The 19,666-nt window shown below is 37.7% G+C and overlaps 1 protein-coding gene across 7 annotated transcripts in view; it reads left to right on the top strand.

Annotated features, from left to right (window-relative positions):
• SNX13 (sorting nexin 13) overlaps positions 1-19,666 on the top strand; it is a 143,816-nt gene that overhangs the window by 14,734 nt on the left and 109,416 nt on the right. For 2 of the 7 annotated variants that reach the window (XM_060108167.1, XM_060108173.1), the window contains exon 1: positions 11,812-11,881. The exons of 1 other annotated variant lie outside the window; for it this stretch is intronic. In XM_060108167.1, the coding sequence (XP_059964150.1) occupies positions 11,846-11,881 (36 nt within the window). In that variant the 5' untranslated portion in view covers positions 11,812-11,845. Of the gene's footprint in view, positions 1-1,276; positions 1,481-1,753; positions 1,825-2,987; positions 3,009-4,072; positions 4,203-11,811; positions 11,882-19,666 lie in introns of those variants that run through there. 4 more of the 7 variants (XM_060108168.1, XM_060108171.1, XM_060108172.1 and 1 more) reach the window with 4 other exon arrangements.

Genomic DNA, 19,666 nt, shown 5'->3' on the forward strand with positions numbered 1-19,666 from the left:
GTACCGCAAAAAAAAAAAAAAAAAAAAAAGTGGTGCTGTAAATTATCTTTTCCCACTTTTATAAGTTTCTCAAGTGTTTATCTAATTTTTCCAGTAGTGTTTATTGTTACACTTTATACTCCTGTCTTCTCCCCTTCCCTCTGCCATACAGATAGGTGCTTACGGAATTGATTTGACACAGAAACAAAGGGCAAGTGAAATTGAAGTATTAAGATGCCAATTAATGATAAGAAAGGAAGGTAATCTGGTGAAGATTATCACTAGGAAAAAATATTGATGTGTGTATCACATTGATTTAGATGATTACTGAGAAGATGTGTGGATTCGATATATACTTAGAGTATACTGGATGTGCCAGATGTTATACTTGTCAACAGGAATACATCAATGAATACAGCATATACATTTTATGATCTCACGAGACTTAGGTATATGGTATATACAGGAAAATAAATAGACAATTCCATCGTAATGTGATAAATGAAGATATTGGCAAGAGAGTGGTTGAAATGGTGAACTGTGGAGTCCAGTCTAGATAGGGAAGTGAATGCAGAAGTGGGCTAAGTAAGGAGAAAGTAGAATTAAGTGTCTGCAATTCTGAATGATAATGAAAAATAGATGCAGTAGGTTTAACTAATTTAGAACTGGAAGATTGTGATCAGAGAGTAAGATAGTTAATTTTCACATTTCCCATTCAGAGAAGACAGGGTGATGAAGTCTGGAGTGTGGTCTTAAAGTGGCTAAATGGACTTGCAGTGAATGTTGGTGGAGGTGAAATGCTTATGATATTAAAAGTAGAGTGTTGGGAGTTCCCTGGTGGTCTAGTGGTTAGGATTGGGTGCTTTCACTGCTGTGGCCTGGGTTCAGTCCCTTGTTGGGGAACTGAGATCCCACAAGCTGCACAGCATGGCCAAAAAAAAAAAAAGAAAGAAAAAGAATGTTGGGTGGATGCATGTTGAAATAATTCAAGGTTATGTAGTACTTAGGACAGAAGCATGTCAAGAGTTTTGAGTGAATGATTAGGAGTGCCTTGGGGATCAGTGGTTTGCGCCTGTGACTGCATATTGGAATCACCTAGGGAACTTTACAGACTACTAATGTGCTTACCCTAACCTTGCTGCACGTTGGAAATTCTAATGGCTAGCTCCCATCCTCAGCTATTCAGATTTAATTTGTATGGGGTGTAACCTGGGCAGTGGGGCTTCAAAATGCCCCTGGGAATTCTAATGTGCAGCAATTGCACAGTGGCAGGGTTTTGTTTTTTGTTTTTTTACAGGAAGCTGGCTGGGAGTTACGGTTACGAACATGACCCTGCATCATGAAGTTGGAGTACATGATAAATGAAAGAATAAGCAACCTTTGAGAGTGAGGCAGGAGAAGCAGCTTTTACTTAAAGCAAACAGTGAAATCGTTGATGATATAGATCCGTTTATTTTTACCCTGGAGCAGAGTAAACCTAGAGGGAGGTTTGGGGAAGAAGGTAAGCAGTGGGAGGTTGGATAAAGGAGGAAAAAACAAGAACAGTACAGTGGTTAGAGTACAGGAGAGGACTGATAACTGTAATAAATTTATCTTTTGGTAGTGACCAAAGATAACAGGGCATAGTGGGTTCACAATTAGTCTGGAAAGTACATTCTGCAGTCCCATGGTGGATGAAAGTTGGGAATTGGGTGAGTGGCTCTCAGGAGTCAGTTTAAGACCTGGGGTTGAACTTAATAGGAAGTCCTAGCTTTGTATTCTTCTCTTTGTTAAGGGGTTTGGATTGGTTGCATAAGATCCATGGAGAGGCCCAGAGTTTCATGCTGCTGTTCCACAGGCTCCTAGGTGAGTGGTTAGGGGCCTGGTCTCTTTTGTCCTGACACTGGCAGGAGGAGGCTCTGGAGTGTCAAGGCTTGGTTAGGTCTGCAGAGCATAGCTCTGCTCACTCCAGCATGCTTGCTTGTGTGAGTTTGACACTTTGCTGTACCTAACAATGGCAAAGCCTTTGCTGTTTCTTCACTTTTATACTTGATGCTTTTCAGGAACAATTTTAATTGCCCAATTCCAGATTTTTTTCAACATTGAAGAAATGGTATAGACTTAGAAACAGTGAAAAGGGACCTTGTATATTATGTATGCAAACTTCCCTTATTTATACGTTAGAATTTTATGCATAGAGAATTGAAGTCAGTTTCACAAAGAAACCGTTCAGCCTAAAGTATAAACTATATATGAGACTAGAAATTTATAATTGTTACACTGATTCAAATTTGTTGTCAGAATAAATGGGTTTACTGCAACTCATTTGATTAATTTGACATGTAACGATTTTTTTGCATTGTTAAACTTGGAAGATGAGAACATCAGATATCACTGTCAATGGAGTGCAGAAAATTTATATTTCTCTTAAATTAAAGAAAGCCTTTTAAAGTATAATACTTGCAGAGTTCAAGAGCCACCCTAGTTATGCAAATGAACTGTGGAATTACTTTTGAATGAAGAGTTCGTTCAAAAACATTATCAAAAAATTTTAATACATTTTTTGTCAGAATAGGGTAAGTAGTAAATTTGGTAATAGCCTGATGTAGAAATAAGAAAATTATATGCTTAGTGGAAAATATACTTTTGCATAATTACAGTATATCATGTCAACTAGTAATTAAAACCCATATGCCCTTACTGAGCAAAATGTATGTCCATGATTAAAGCTTTTGTACTTTTTAAAATCAGATGATTTTGTATACAGTGACTTTATTTCACATGTGTTTGAATTATGAAAGTAAAAGTAACTTTTTGAGGTCGTGACACCAAGCATATGATACCTATGATGGGTCATAGGGATTTAGGTTACATCAAAAGGATGCTTTTAATGCTGGGTTGTGACATGTATTTTTTTATATGTATCTTTTGTATTCATAGTTTTCAGATGTGCTTATTAGCAAGATGAAAACTGAGGAGCAATTATGCTAAATGGTGCTTGTTTTCCTTTTCTCTTTTTGGATTGCATTCATTGATTTACCTGTGTTTAGGTGGGTATGAATGGTTCTCATTTTTCTAAAAGTCAGTTGATATTTATTAAAAAACTCTGCACAGCTAGTCAGTTTTCTCAGTCATTTGTGGGGACATTTCATAGTTTAGTTTTTTTTTTTTTTTTTTTTGCGGTATGCGGGCCTTTCACTGCTGTGGCCTCCCCCGCTGCGGAGCACAGGCTCCGGACGCGCAGGCTCCGGACGCGCAGGCTCAGCGGCCATGGCTCACGGGCCCAGCCGCTCCGCGGCATATGGGATCCTCCCAGACCGGGGCACGAACCCGTATCCCCTGCACCGGCAGGCGGACTCCCAACCACTTGCGCCACCAGGGAGGCCCCATAGTTTAGTTTTGCCAATACAGATTTATACTATTCATAGATAGGAATGTTAATAAGATTTTTCTTTGGCTGTGGCAGCTGACATCATTTGGCTTAAATTTTCTAGGCCAAAATTATTTCTGCTATACTGTATGGTGGTAAAATCTGATAACTCAGCTCAACATTTATTATGTTAGAGTATATCCAAAGCTGCTTCCTGAGGAAAATTTTGGCTTGCTTATGTGGCTTTAGTCTGCTAACTTGTAGAAGTAGCGTCGTGAGAACACCAGCTAAGCTCTTTAGTTTTTATGGTTTACCTTATTTTTAGGTGTATATAGATTAACTCTAAATTGAAATATAGACTACCCACATTCAGTGACCGCAGATTATATGATTCTCAGCACCTCTCAAAGCCTGAAAGAATTGATATTAGGGGAAAATGCCTGAGAGTTATTTAATCCAGTCTTTCTTTTAGATTTTCAAATTTCATCTATTTATTTGTTTATTTATAATTGTGGTTAGATTCTCTAATTTGTATCCTTGGATATAGCTTGACTACTAGAAAATTACAATCTTAGAACACGTTAGTTTTACTTCTTGCAGAGTTGCCTTCATTGATGTGCCTTTTAATGTTTATGTCCACTTTATTTAAAGTCATTAGGAGAAGCAATTTTGTTAAACTTTCTAATGACTTTCCTGTAAAACTTGCTGAGAACATTAACCAGTACTTCATGCTTTGTTTTTCAGATATATTCCTATATGATACAATTCTTTAAAAATTCAGAGCTGCAGATACAGAGCACCAGTTAATGAGAGGAAGTTTGGATATCATCTGTTCCCAACACGTTTACAGATGAAGAAATTGAGGCTCAGAGAGGTCAGCTATAAGCGGCTGGCCTAGAACCTGGGTGTAGAAATTGTGTCTTCTAACAACTGACCCAGTTTTTTTTTTAAGTTTTCAAAACATTGAGGTGAAATTGAAATTGACATAACATAAAGTTACCATTTTAAAGTGAACAATTTATTGGCATTTAGTACAATCACAAAGTTGTGTAGCCACCACCTCTATCTAGTTTCAGAACATTTTCATCACCCCGAATTACACTTGCTCCCCATTTTATTCTCCTCCCAGCCGTTGACAGCCCCCATTCTGCATTCTGTCTCTATGGATTTATCTTTTCTGGGTATTTCATATAAATGGAATCATACAGTATTTGACCATTTGTGCCTGGCTTCTTTCACTTAGCATAATGTGCTATCCATATTGTAGCATATATCAGTACTGCCTCATTCCTTTTTATGATTGTATAATAAATACTCTGTTGTAAGTAGAGACCACAATTTGTTTATCCATTCATTCATTAGTGGACATTTGGGCTGTTTTCATCTTTTGGCTATTGTGAATAGTGCTGCTGTGAACATGTATGTATATGTATTTGTTTGAGTTTTTAGTCTTTTTGGATATATACCTAGGAGTGAAATTTCTTGGTCATATGGTAATTGTATGTTTAAATTTTTGAGTAACTGTCAAACCATTTTACACGGTGGCTGTACCATTTTACATATCCCCAGTTTTGTTTGTTTATTTGTTTCCATTCTACTCTCCTATGTAAGATCATGGTGACTTGAAAAAGAAAATGAGCCAAAGATCAGTTTTTTGTTGCTGTTTTTTTAGGATATCAACTCTTATTTAGTACATTTTATACAGTAGATTTTTCAAACGGGTTTGTTTATCTTTGTTCCAGTGGTTTATTTGTTTATTGAATATCATTTTGCTTTGTTCATTTCATTCAAACTGAAGTGAAGTTGTGCTCCTTCATTTCTTTTCTCTCACTATATTTATGTTCATAGAACCCAGAGAATGGTTTTAGAGGTCTAAGTAAATGTAAATCTCCTTACTATGCAAGACAAAATGAAAATAATGAAAAAGAAAAAATAGGGAAGAACAGTAACACAAATAGTCTTGGGAACCTTCAAGAAGTTATTTATAGGTTTTAACTGACTTTAGTGCAGGTCACATTTCTTTGCCTTCTACTTTTGCAAAGGGTTTGGGAATTGTTTTCTGAGTCTCTTTACATTTGGGGGCCATCCTATCACTGTAACATCTTTATGAAAATAGTGCCTTGTATTATACTTGATAAATGGATACTGTAGAAAATTTAAAGTAAATGGCTTAAGATAGGTTAAATAGTCACCAGATATCTGAGGTTTTTTAGATAAGGCTAATTTTGATTTAGTTTGGACTAAATAATGACCTTCTGACATTATTGAAGTCTGCCTATTTCTTTCAATATTTCATTTTTTCATTTGTTTTTTTTTTTTATCATAAAATGACCCTTACTAAATTATGTTTGCCAAGAAAGAAAAAAATGTTAAGAAGCTAATGTCAGCTCTGGAAGATCTAATTGAGTTTTTCTGTTAACAGATAAAACAGTATAAACTTACATCTGTAGTACTGAGGAAAGAATCAGAAGGTCATTATTTTTATTTCTTTAGTTTTAGAAGATACAGACTTATTAAAAGGTACATAGAATGCATTTAGCTTTTTGAAAAGTATTAGGTATGAGAGACTTTTTTTTTTTAAGGCTGTAAGGCACAGAGGAATTCTGGAATAATCCCTTAGTCGATAAGAATTTTATTATAAGGTAGTGGTGAAATCAGTGAAAGAAAAGCCTTATTAGATAGCCAGACTTCACAATACAACAGAAGCGGCTGCCTTGCATGGTTTCAGATAGATTTAGATGTAGACTGGAGTTATGGATACAACACATATCTGGCCACCAGAAGCTCATGTACAATCTATATAATACAGATCTAGCTACGTGGGTAACCTGTGACACTCCTAGCATTAGGCTTTTGTAAGTGCCTGTGCTGGTGCTGTGCCATCCTGACTGACTCTGTTACTGCCTCACTGCTGCTTTTATTCCCATCACCATCAACTGACAGTCCCAAGAGAAGACATTATTGGCCAGATCAGAGTCACCATTTACTCTGGGTTACCTATATTATTTGATAGAGCTATTCTGTCAGGCTGTCTAACAGACCAGTAAACCAGCCTTAGAAATCCACCCTTGTAACTGTGGCCCAGTGTGGTGGGGGTCATTCTTATAATTCAGAGCATGGTGGTCTGTACTTAAGGAGTCCCTCAGAAGATGGTTTAAACCATAGTAGGTAGGTATTTTTAAGAAGTCCAAGAAGGGAGGCAGTGTAATAGATGAGTATTTTGTCCTGAATGGCAGTTTCATATTTTCACATAGATACTACATTTTTTTCAGGTACTGCTTTTTGGATTTCTGGTAGCCTTAGTGATGATCTCAATAGAAAAATAATTTATTACATATAATCCAGTTAAGGGTTTTAGGAAAGAGCCCTTTTATACTCCAAGTTTACATTCTTCTTGCAGTTACAGAAATTCATGAAAGACTTCCAGAGTTGCTTTGAGTATATCTTTGAACTTGTTGTATATACACATACACACACCCCTCACACTATCATCTCAAGTTAATTTTTAAGCCATTGAAGTATATATAAGAAGTCTATAATCCAGTTCCTTTTAGAAGTGTGTAAACAAAGGTTGAGAGACATTTTGATTGCTCAGGTTCACATGATCTTTGAGCAGAGCTAGGAGTAGAAACCAGCTAGGATTAGAATTCCTAACTACTTTTTTTTTTTTTTTTTTTTTTGCGGTATGCAGGCCTCTCACTGTTGTGACCTCTCCCATTGCGGAGCACAGGCTCCTGTGCTCCGGACGCGCAGGCTCAGCTGCCATGGCGCACGGGCCTAGTCGCTCTGCGGCATGTGGGATCTTCCCGGACTGGGGCACGAACCCGTGTCCCCTGCATTGGCAGGTGGACTCTCAACCACTGCGCCACCAGGGAAGCCCCCTAACTACTTTTGTGTTACAGTGTGTAGTATCTGTTTAGACTTAAAGAAACAAAAACTACTTCTGTATTGTTGGCATTTATGTAATCTTGTTTAGGAATTCTACCAGTTGTGACTCTTGATTGTAAGGAATAGAAATATACTCCAGTTACCTCACATAAAAAGGAAAATCCAGGGAAGTAAAATGGAATGTAGCTTGTCCTGTGGGAACTAAAAAGCTGACCAAAGTCTCAGTTCTCTCTCTTTCAGGGAAGCACAGAGTCTCTCATCTTGGCTTTTCAGAGTGTATCTGCCTCATTTCAGTTTTCTCAGTTGGCTTCCTTGCTTACCGATTGGCCTGTATGTCCCCTTAAAATGGCTACTCCAGCCCCAGAACATATATATCCTTTTTCAGGTTCAGTTTCCACCGTTGGCTGGCAACAGTTTTTAACTTTTCAAATTACTGAAAGAGGGTCTAGCTCAGATCACTGATGGAGCCCAGTCTCACAAAGTATGCATTGTCTGCCTTAGTATACAGCCAAAATATGCATTGGCTGTCTCTGTGTCAGGTATACATTCCTGGTGTAGACAAGGTTGGGGATAGGGCAGTAGATAGAGTGATAACATTCTCAGGGCTGTGGATGAGAGGATGGGATAGGCACATACCTTTTATAGTATGTAGCAATTACTTATTTCATTTTTAGTTGTTTAGTAAACTACTAAATAGATATTATATTGAATGGCAAAGACAACAGACATTATCATGGTATATCACTCTATATCCTATATATTTGTGCGTTTTTAAGTTCATTAAATGTAAATAAATCTTTGAAGTAGTAACTCTCAAGGGTGGAGATACAGGAGATACATGCTTCTAGGGAGTATTTCTTTTTAGTGTGTCTCCCCCCTGCTCCCGCTGCCCTTGGTCATTCATGCATATCACAGAATCTTTGAGTTTGTATTATGCTCCAGGAATTTTGCTAGCTATGGGCAGATAAAGTTGAATATGGTATTTTCTCTGCCTTTAAAGAATTCGATGCTTTGGAAGCTGAGCTGTCTCTAATGAAATTTAATTAGAGGTCAGACTCTCTTTGTACTGTTGAGTTGATTCCTTCACCTACTGCCCTATGAGTCATACCTTATCTTACTTGTAGTCTTTATTGGATCCTTCCCTAGAGCCTAACATATATACAACTCTGTTCCCACTCACCCCTAAACTACTGCCGTCTGGTTTGTACTCACTACTCTACAGATGTCACTCTCAGTAAGACCAACAGTTACCTTCTAGTTGTCAAATCCTCTGGACATTTACTGGCTTTTATCTTACTGAACTGTTCTCCTGGTTTTGGACCTGTTGATCATTCTTTCTTTTAGGACACCATCCATTACTGGTTCTTTTTATACCTTTCTAAGCTTACCTTCTCAGTCATCTTCATGAGCTTCATTCTCTTTCTGCCTCTTAAAATGATGATGTTACCAGTGTTTCATCCTTGACTTACTGCTCTCTTCATGATCTACTTCATTCTCTCTCTTTTTTTTTTTTTTTTTTTTGCGGTACGCTGGCCTCTCCCGTTGCGGAACACAGGCTCCGGACGCACAGGCTCAGTGGCCATGGCTTACGGGCCCAGCCGCCCCGTGGCATGTGGGATCTTCCCGGCCCGGGGCACAAACCCGTGTCCCCTGCATCGGCAGGCAGACTCTCAACCACTGCGCCACCAGGGAAGCCCGTCCCATTTTTTTTAGATGACTGTGTAGTAATCAATTCTGATTCTATGTATTAGTAGTCCTGAGTATTCCCTTGAAAATAACTTGTATCACTATATCCATTTGCTTGCTGTCTGTCTTCACTTGAGATCTGTATGTATCTTTGCTCGGAACATGTCCCATACTGAACTTCACTTCTTCATCCACAAAACAAAACAACAAACTTACCATCCCCCAACCTTCTTTCTTGTATCTTGTTTGGGGTGACTAGTTGTTCAGCCAGATACTACTCAAGCTTAAAGAGCTGTGATGCTGGCTCTTCGTCATGCTCCATGCAATCTATTGATCTATTGGTCGGGTCATCTAGATACCTCTCCACTATGCAGACATCTGTTCATCCCCACTACTTCTGACCTGTTTCTGGCTTTTAGATAGTATGACTGTAATTGCTCTTCATAGGTTTTCCTGCCTATTTCAAATCTTGCACATAATTGATAGAATGGTTTAACTTGAACATTCCATATGCTTCTCACAATCTACCTTTTAAAAACAACCTTCAGTGACTTCCCCATGGGACACTATTTCTTGCTTCAGTGCCTACTCCTGTTGTCTTCTCTTTATCAGTTGCCCTCTTCATCACCTGGCTGTGTCCTGTTATCCTCTGAAATTAATCTTAGGTGTTACCTTTTTCAGGATGCTTCCTCTGATTTGCCGCCCCCCCTCCCCTTCGGGCTGGGTCAGATTACCTGCTCCTTCTTTTTAGTGCCTTGTAATAGCTGATGCATGTCTATCATTTTTCTTACTGTATTGTTTTATAATTTTGTATGTAATTCTCTTCCTCCACAAGATTGTGAGCTTCTTGCGGCCCAGAACAATCCTTTACTTGCAGAGCCTGGCTATATAGGGGGCACATGCTAGACTTTAATAAATGTTTGACCAATGAATGAAAGAAGTTTCCAGTTTAGAAAAAGCAGATATTCATAAATAATTACTATAGAATTTTAAATAGTGTAGTGGAGGCAGAGAATGCAAGGACTGAACATTCTATCTGGGAAGGGGGAGAGGTGCCTATGAGGGACGACTCGCTTTATGGAAGATACAAATTTTATTTGGTTCTTGAAGGGAACTTGATAGAGATTTTGCTAGAGAGGAAAGGTGATCCATCCTAGAGAACAAAAGCAAGAGAACAGGTCCTACTCATGAAAAAACCAGGTATTTCAGAATCTTTCTTCAGAAGTCATTTTGGCAGTGAGGAGGATGTAACAGAGGAGAGGCAGGAACTGTAGTCTTGCAGGCTTGCAGGCTGTAATGAAGGTCTTGTATAAGGCTTTGGTGGTGAGGAGGGCCCCAAGAGATATTTAAGATGTAAAATATAACTAATTAGTTGGATGTGAGAGTTCTAAGAGGACAGTTCAAGGTAACTCTTACGACTTCTCTTTTCAGTGATTGGATAGGCAGTGATGCCTCCTCTTAATTAATTAATTAATTAATTAATACATCTCTATTGTAGTATACTTGCTTCACAATACTGTGTTAGTTTCTGTTGTACAGCAAAGTGCATCAGCCATCTGCATACATATATCCCCATATCTCCTCCCTCTTGTGTCTCCCTCCCACCCTCCCTATCCCACCCCTCTAGGTGGTCACAAAGCACCAAGCTGATCTCCCTGTGCCATGCGACTGCTTCCCACTAGCTATCTATCTTACATTTGGTAGTGTATATATGTCCATGCCACTCTTACCAGCTTCCCCCTGCCCATCCTGTGTCCTCAAGTCCATTCTCTATGTCGACGTCTCCTCCTTTTAATTTAAATGAGGGAATATAGGAAATTGGGGTATGGAATGAATTTAATTTTAGACATGATGAGTTTGAGGTACCCATGAGAAATTCAGGCAGAAGTGTTCAGTATGCTGTTGAATATAAGTGTTAGAAATTCAGGAGATATATCTGGGCTGGAGGCACAGTTTTGGAAGTCATGGTACTTATGAGGTAGTTAAAAGTGGTAGATTAGAAAACAAGATTACTCGGGGATTGCATATATAGTAAGACTGTAGGAGAGTGAAAACAGAATCCTGGGCGTTGCAGGCTTTCTTCTGCTTAAAGATAATCTGGTATACTTGCAAAGCAGTAGAAATTTTCTTTGATCTCTTTAATTTCCTTTTATTCTTTCCCACTTTAACAGATTTCAGAAATTTCCCCTTTGCAGCCCCTATTTGTTCCTTCCATTCTTTACTCCACTGGATTCTTCTTGAGGCTATTAGTTTATTCCTCTTTGAAGTGTCTGTTGCCAGACTAAACTAGGGAAAAGGAAACGCTTAATGTGAATTCACATCCCTTCATGAAATGGGGATATGTATTTCTAACTTTACTTCCACTAGGAAATAGGCTGTCTGCCATTTTGTAAACATATTACTTTCTTGGTTTATCTTTTGTTTTTTCTCTTCTGATAGTGACATAGATACAGATAAATATTCTGCTTCTTTCATTAAAACAGCTGTAAAGTTATGGTGATAAATCACATCTTGGACTCACATCAGGTACACCTTATAGCAAATTTTGGGACTGTGGCACTACCGAGGAGTTTGTGGCTCATTCTCATGGGGATTGTTGCCACTCAGCTTCATTCCATTATTGCCTTGCAGGGAGGTGATTCCACTGATGCCAGCTTTTTCTGTTTTTCAAGAAAAGTCAGAAATCCTGATTTTTATGTGATTTAAAAAAATGTTTATTGAATTAAAAAAATACTATGCTGGCAGTTTTTGATCCCTTTCTCAAACCTTAAATTCTTTGTAACAAAGACCAACCATCATCACCTACTGAGATGTTTGAGGTGTGTTTGGTTCTATTGCATACTAGGGTAAGAGAGGAAACTTGACTTGGAAGCCTCAGAAGACTGTAGTGGAAAAGGAGACAGCCTCAATCTCTTGATTTGGACGATTGAGTAATAAAGGGTCATGAAATCAGATGGGCTGACTCCTATCCCATCTGCAGTAAGTATTCTGGTAATGAATCCTCCCTATCTTCAGTTCCTTATTTGCTGAGGTTTTGATCCTGGGTACCATGATCAGTGACTTGAAACTGGAGTGTTTAGTTAGGATATTTTTCTATTATTATATCATGCATATTTAAGTACAAAATTGAACACACACACACACACACACACACACACCCATCCCCACACCCAGCTTTGGTGTCTTGCCACCAGAATGTAACCCACGTGAATAATAATGTTTCTGTCACTTGGTGGGTTTCAAGTTCTGAACACCTGATTTACTGAATGTACTCAAAGTATAATTTGTTAGGGCTTACTGTATTTATTTATTTTTGTTGAGTCAAAGAATTTTTATAGAAAATCTCCTCATTCCATAGGAAAGTCAGGGAGATATGTTGTAACTGACCTATGGATTTTCTGTTTGTTCTCCATGGGAGGGAAAAGTAATGATTCTTGCAAGTGGAACTTACATAGTTTTGAGTGCGCATGTTCCCTTTTAGCAGCAGCTTTCCCTTGTAGATAAATTCCATTTGTTTAAAAATTAGATCTCACAAGTAAAAATTATATTTAAAAAACTGTGCCACAAAATGTTAGAATGTTAGACCACACTAGAGTAGATTATGAGAGGAATTCATACACTAGGTATCCTGAATAAAGACAGTGTGATTTTCTTTGGGAGGAGGGGAGTCTATGTGGAGGTAGTTGAAGTATGTGCTAATGTATTATGTCAGCTAAAATTCTGATCATCAAACAATTTTCCTTAATTACATGATACATATTTTATGTATGTTTATAGTTTCTCTTAAGGTTTTCTGTATCAGAGATGTTGACCTCTTGTTTCCTGTTCTAAGATGAGAGATTATGAAATCTATGAAATGAATCTAAATAGTTAATTTTTTTTTAAAGGACACATTTTTTAAAAATTTATTTTATTTAAAAAAAATTTTGGCTGCGTTGGGTCTTCGTTGCTGCACGCGGGCTTCCTCTAGTTGCAGAGAGAGGGGGCTACTCTTCGTTGCGGTATGTGGGCTTCTCATTGCGGTGGCTTCTCTTGTTGCGGAGCAGGGGCTCTAGGTTTGTGGGCTTCAGTAGTTGTGGCACATGGACTCCGTAGTTTTGGCTCGTGGGCTCTAGAGCATAGGCTCAGTAGTTGTGGTGCACCGGCTTAGTTGCTCCATGGCATGGGGGATCTTCCCGGATCAGAGCTCGAAGCCGTGTCCCCTGCATTGGCAGGTGGATTCATAACCACTGCGCCACCAGGGAAGCCCCTAAATAGTTAATTTTAACATTATGTAAAAATAGGTTTCTTTATATTTTAATAAAGTTGAATGAATTTTGAGCAGTTTGACGATTGAGTTTCATACTTTTGTGCATTGATTATGATGGTATATCAGTTTATTCTAATTCATGACTGGTGCTGTCTTGTTATCATTCTCTCCCGTTGTAAAATCATCTTGTATTTGTGATTATATGTAGTTTTTTTAAAGACTTTTTTAAAAGAGCAGTTTTAGATTTATAACAAAATTAAAAGGAAAGTACAAAGTACAGAGAAGCTTCTAATTTTAATGAAGTCCAGCTTATCAATTATTTTTTTCATGGATTATGTCTGGTGTTATATCTAAAAATGCATCACCATACCCAAAGTCGTCTAGGTTTTCTCCTAAGTTTTCTTCTGGAGTTTTATAGTTTTATGTTTTACATTTAGGTCTGTGTCCATTTTGAGTTAATTTTTGTGAAAGGTATAAGATCCGTGTCTTAGATTAATTTTTTTCTTTGTGGATGTCTGTGACAGCACCATTTGTTGAAAAGATTGTACTTGGTTATGTGTAGTTTTTGGAAACTCTTGAATAGTGTATTTATCTCTCACAACTTACTTTGTTGTCATTTCTAAATGGAATCTTTAAATATATTTACACATAAAAGTATAAATAGCCTTGAGCATTGGGCTTAGAAGTTTAGTAAACAAATGATAATCGCTGTCCTACTTTTGCATGAAAGATTATTTCCTCTGTGGCACACTCTTATGTAGCATTAGCAGTTGTGAATCTTTGTTCACTTGGAATTTTTATTTTTGGAAATTACCAAAACTTTAGTAAATCAAGTGAGTAATTAATTTCGGGTAATACCATTTTGATGGAAAGAAGTGGGTAACTGAAAAGAAAAGAGATTGATTTTTCTTGTTCAACTGCAAAACTGCCTTTGGAAACCAATTTTAAAGGAGTGTCAATACTGTTTAATCTCTGGAGGATTTATCTTTTTTGTATTGCCCAAACACTTTGTAACTTTTTATTATGGCACTTACCACATTTGTGTTATCATTACATGTGTATTTTACCTTTTTAGTTTATGAGCGTTTTGAGGGCAGAAACTGCCTGATTCATCTTTGTATAACTAAAGTCCAATACATGGTTATCTGATTATTATAGGATCAGTGTAACCCCTCCAAATAATTATTTTGAAAGGCAGTAATTCTTATATAAAATAAATATATAACCCACACATAAAATAGGATATTGAAAGTCATTATGCACACAGTAGTTCCATATTTAAAAGAATCTTTTTCTTAATTGAATAGCCAAGTGTATATTGCTCTACTATCAACTAATCACAGGAAATTTTTAATCCCAGTTTAATTCTCTGGGCTGTGAACATGTAGCATGTTTGTGCGCTGTTTATTTCCTGCATTGGTTCCTTAAGAAATGCAAGTGCATTTACTATGTAAGTGAATTTTGTGATTATTGTGTGTGTTTTAAAAAATGTTTTTAGTTAAAAATTTTGAACATTACAAGTAGCAGGATGAGTATAATGAACTTCCTCTGTCATGCCCAGCTTAGACATTTACCAACTCATGGCTAATTATATTTTGTCTATATCCTTTTTCACTTTTCCTCTACTGTCCACTTCCAGAATTATTTTGAAGCATATTCTGGATACATGATTTCATCTTTAAATATTTCATCATGCATCTCTAAAACATAAGGGTTCTTTTTGTTATAACATAATAGCTGGTACCATTCATTATTTAAGCTAAAAGATAAACAGTAACTTGTTAATGTCATTAAATATTCAGAAGATGTTTGGAATTACCCAGTTTCTCTTCCTTCTTTCTCTCCTCATCTCCTTTTCCCACTGTATTTGTTAAAATCAAGTTGAATAAGCTCTACATATTGCAGTTTTAACCTACAGGTTCTCCTCAACCTTCCTCTTCCCTCCTCTTTATTTTTTTTCCCTTTGCCCTTTATTTGTTGAAGGAATTGGGTCTTTTGCCCTTTAGTGTTTCTCACAGTCTGAATTTTGCTAAGTTCATCTCCATGATGTATTGTAACATTTTCTCAGTCTTCTGCTTTTCCTCAGTCAGATTCAGGTTCGAGTCCCGCCCCCCACCCCCACAAAACTCTTGGATAGATGGCGATGTGTATTTTTATTTCAAGAGGCATGTAATGTCTGGTTCATATTCTCTCTCTCTCTCTTTCATCCTCTCTCTCTCGCCCCCCCCACTCCATCCCTCCCTTGCACGTGTTAGATCGGTAGATCCCTAAATATGTTAGGGATTGCAATATGGCAATATTCTGTCATTTCTTCTTCTTACATGGATTTTTTCCTTAAAGAGAAACCGATTTTTCGTCAACTCTCTGATTACCCTGATAAATGCCTAATTCTCTACCACTTTTCAAAAAGAGCTGGTTTTTTAGAAGCCTTCAAAGGTGATCAATGAAATTTAAAAATCTTTCTGTGATTTCATGAACTCAAATATTTGAAGTGCTCCAATACATTGCAGTTGTCAGTGTTACTGATTCCATCTTTAGCCAGGTGAAGCCTCTTCAGGTTGTCTGCTGAGTTTTGACATATTCTTAGTAACCTTTGGTAGCTTTTTGGTATGGCAAAGTGTTCCAGGCCCATCTTAAACTCAATTCCTGATCCAGACTTGGAATCAGCCATTCCTCCAATAGCCCTAGTTCGTTTTAGTGGAACTATCAACACTATTTTTTACTGAACCAATGATTCATAGTAAAATTACTATATTGTAAAATCAGTTGATTTGCTTTCTCTGTGTGGTTATTCCACATTGTTAGTATATTCAGTTAGATTTTTAAATTTCACTTTGCTTTTGAAATTTAGAGATTGCTTTTGAAATTCTTTTTATATATAAAATATTTATACTGATAACAAAGTCAGATTTACAGAGCAAGGTATTTTCAGAGTGTCTAGTTCTTATCCCTGTCCCCTTTACCCCATTTTCTCCATTCCTTATAGATCGTCATTTAAAACTTTTTCTGTATATCCTTATATTAAAAAAAAATAAGCAAATGTTTATAAATTTATAACTCTCACCCTCCCTTTCATAGATGAATGATAGCTATACATGCTTTCTTCTACTGGTATGTAATTGAATTAAAAAAATAATCAGGGGCCTCCCTGGTGGCGCAGTGGTTGAGAGTCCACCTGCCGATGCAGGGGATACGGGTTTGTGCCCCGGTCCGGGAGGATCCCATATGCCGCGGAGCGGCTGGGCCCGTGAGCCATGGCCGCTGAGCCTGCGCATCCAGAGCCTGTGCTCCGCAACGGGAGAGGCCACAACAGTGAGAGGCCCGCATACCACACACAAAAAAATAATAATAATAATCAGGGTAAGTATGCTGATACAAAAAAATTTGTTCAAAATGCCCAGGATTGGTTTTTTTTTTTCTGATATCTTGATGGATTCTTTTAGTTCACGTAATTAGAAATTTAGATGTCTTATTCTTTGGTAGCTTTAAAAATTTTGCTTTAATCAGTTATTTTTAAGGGAATACTTTTCCTTTTTGTATGTCATCTATATATACATGTATACATACATATGTATTTGTTTAGGAATGAGACTGATACATATGTAAATTAAAAATAGACATTTATCTGTCAAATGGAAACATTTATAAGGAAAATAATCTATTTCTCTCTCTTTTTTTAAAAAACATCTTTATTGGAGTATAATTGCTTTACAATGGTGTGTTAGTTTCTGCTTTATAACAAAGTGAATCAGCTATACATATACATATATCCCGAGATCTCCTCCCTCTTGCGTCTCCCTCCCATCCTCCCTATCCCATCCCTCTAGGTTAAACGTTTGTTTTAAAAAGTCTTTACTATGATTTTTTGCAGTTTTTAAATTATTATTTTAATTTTAGTTTATTTTTTATTTATTTTTGGCTGGGCTGGGTCTTCATTGCTGTGCGTGGGCTTTTAGTTGTGGAGAGCGGGTGCTACTCTTTGTTGCGGTGCGTGGGCTTCTCATTGCGGTGGCTTCTCTTGCTGCGGAGCGTGGGCTTCAGTAGTTGCATCATGCGGGCTTGGTAGTTGTGGCTCATGGGCTCTAGAGCGCAGGCTCAGTAGTTGTGGCACTTGGGCTTAGTTACTCCGCAGCATGTGGGATCTTCCGAGACCAGGGATCGAACCTGTGTCCCCTGCATTGGCAGGCAGATTCTTATCCACTGTGCCACCAGGGAAGTCCTGCAGTTATTTATTATTAAGGCACAAAAACATTATGTATAACTAGAAAAATACAGATTCTAAAAAGCACCTTTGATTGATTTATTTCAGCTTTGTGTATCTACTGGACCTTTTATTGGAAATTCAGGAAACCTTGTTAACGTGGTTTTGCAGTTGGAGGCTTTGAGTCTACTAGAGGCGTGTCAGGACTGTTCTTTGCTATACTGCTCTATCCACATTTTAAATACTTTTATTATTCTTTATAAGGGAAAGCATTCAGTAAATACAGTCCTTTGTTTTTTCAGTACTGTAATTTCTTTTAGACTCTAATTCCAGTGATCCCCAATGTATGGGCTGTGGGCTGGGGAGGGGTTGTGCAGCCTAACTTAGTTTGTATCTTGAAAAAACAAGTGCATATGAATGTACCTGCTGTTGCTTCAGACTGTATAGTTATTTTGTAATTGATGGTATCTAGTTTAAAAAACACTGAAATAATTGTAGCTTTTTTTGTTTTCTTGTATTTTCTTCATCATTGGATGCTAGGAGTCCTAATTATGTAGTAGTCTATGATCTTTTATAACTACTGCTCTAATAAAACATTGAAGGGTTTGTTAAAGTAGTTACCTACATATGTGTACATAATTAATTCTTGAAAATATATAAAAGTTGAACAATAGATTTCTGTTTTAAGGGAGAGGGTTCTGTTACCAGAGAACTAAAAATACATGGGCTGGTGTATATATGTGTATATAACCTAATTATTCTGGGCACCCCTAGTTGGGAGAGAGAGGATAATCTCCACAGGTATCCAGTGGCCATTATCTTTGCCAGCTGGGCAGTTAGCCATCTTGGAGACAAGGCCCTCTATCCCTCCTGGCTCAACAGCTGGATTGAAAATGTGCACCATATCATGCTAGTCTTTAATCATCCTCACAAGGATATACTAGGTATCTTAAATACACGTGAGTGGAAGAGGATCTTCCGTGTCCCAGAAGTATGAAAAGAGGGGTTTTGGGACCAACTTAGCTAAATGTACTGATGATCCCTGTGTGGCTGCCTCTCTGTGGCTGCCTCCCTGAAAGGGAAGTCGTGATGTAGGCTGATGTAGGGTATGTCGAGACAGTCTAAAGTATGTTTTTCTGTATATCAGTCCTATGGGAGGAAAAGGACCAAGCTCTTGGGAGATTTGGTTTTTTTTTTTTTGGATGTTGGGGGCTTGATGTGGGTTGTGCTGGTAGGAATGTATAACTCTGCCTAAAGTCCTAAGGTGGGAGTGAGGGGCAGGACTTCAATTTAGCGTTCTTTTCTTTTTCACTTTCCCTTCCCCTTTTCCTTTTCTTGCCCTTTCCCCTTTTCTCTCTTTTCTCCCCTACCTTCTCTTTCCATTCCCTCCCTAATTTAATTTCTCTAGTTAGTAAATTAATTAATTAGTTCTGTATTTAGTGAGCAGCTTCTTTGTAGCAGGCCTTGGTTAAATTATTATGTAATGTTGAATGAGCCAAAGTTCTGTGTCAGGAGCATGTTCTACTGAAATTACTTGGAGAAGAACTTCCAATTTATTATAGGTGGAATAAGGTGGAAGGAAAGCAACCTATAGTTTCAATAAGGTGACTCTTCTTATGGGTACTTGTTTTTTTTGTTGAATTCTTTTATATAATTTCTGTGATCCAAGTTGGCACTGAAGTAGTATCAGCTTTAAGATTCTCAGCCCTATCTGGCTGCCCTGTGCCATGTAATGTGTTGAGACATATCAGGTGAATATAACCGAGAGTGGCTGACTCACTCTAGTAAGACTCTTACAAGAGTCCAAGGTCCGTTCTCTGGGAGCTCTGACAATCTGTTCTTCATGTGATCTATTAATATATAAAATAGCTGTTTGCACTTAGCCCCACTCTCCACACGTAGCCAGGAGAGTCTATGCCTAGCTTTGCATCCAACTTACTTAATCAGTCTGCTTTAGATAGACTTGACTTGAGAGATGGTCTCTCAGCTCAGCTCCTTCATTGTACTAGTGTGAGTTCTGGATCAAAGAGTGGTGAGTGATTTTGCAGTGGTTACACAGAACATTAGTGGCAAACTGGAACCTGTAATTTCTGATTCTGTGTTTTTAGAATTGTATTCTGCTACCTTTCCTATCATATTGGGGTGTCCAAAAAGTGCCTTCGGTTTTTAAGTAAAAAGACACATTTTTCATTTTCACCAAGAACTTTATGGAACAGCGTATTCACCCTTTTGTTCCACTATGTTCTGCCATTTTCCAGGCAACTTCATAATTCCGTCTTCCCAAAACTTTTTATCTTTTTGAGCGGAGAACTGT

Source organism: Mesoplodon densirostris, chromosome 9 (genome assembly GCF_025265405.1).
Source record: "Mesoplodon densirostris isolate mMesDen1 chromosome 9, mMesDen1 primary haplotype, whole genome shotgun sequence".
NCBI classification, from domain to species: Eukaryota; Metazoa; Chordata; class Mammalia; order Artiodactyla; family Ziphiidae; genus Mesoplodon; species Mesoplodon densirostris.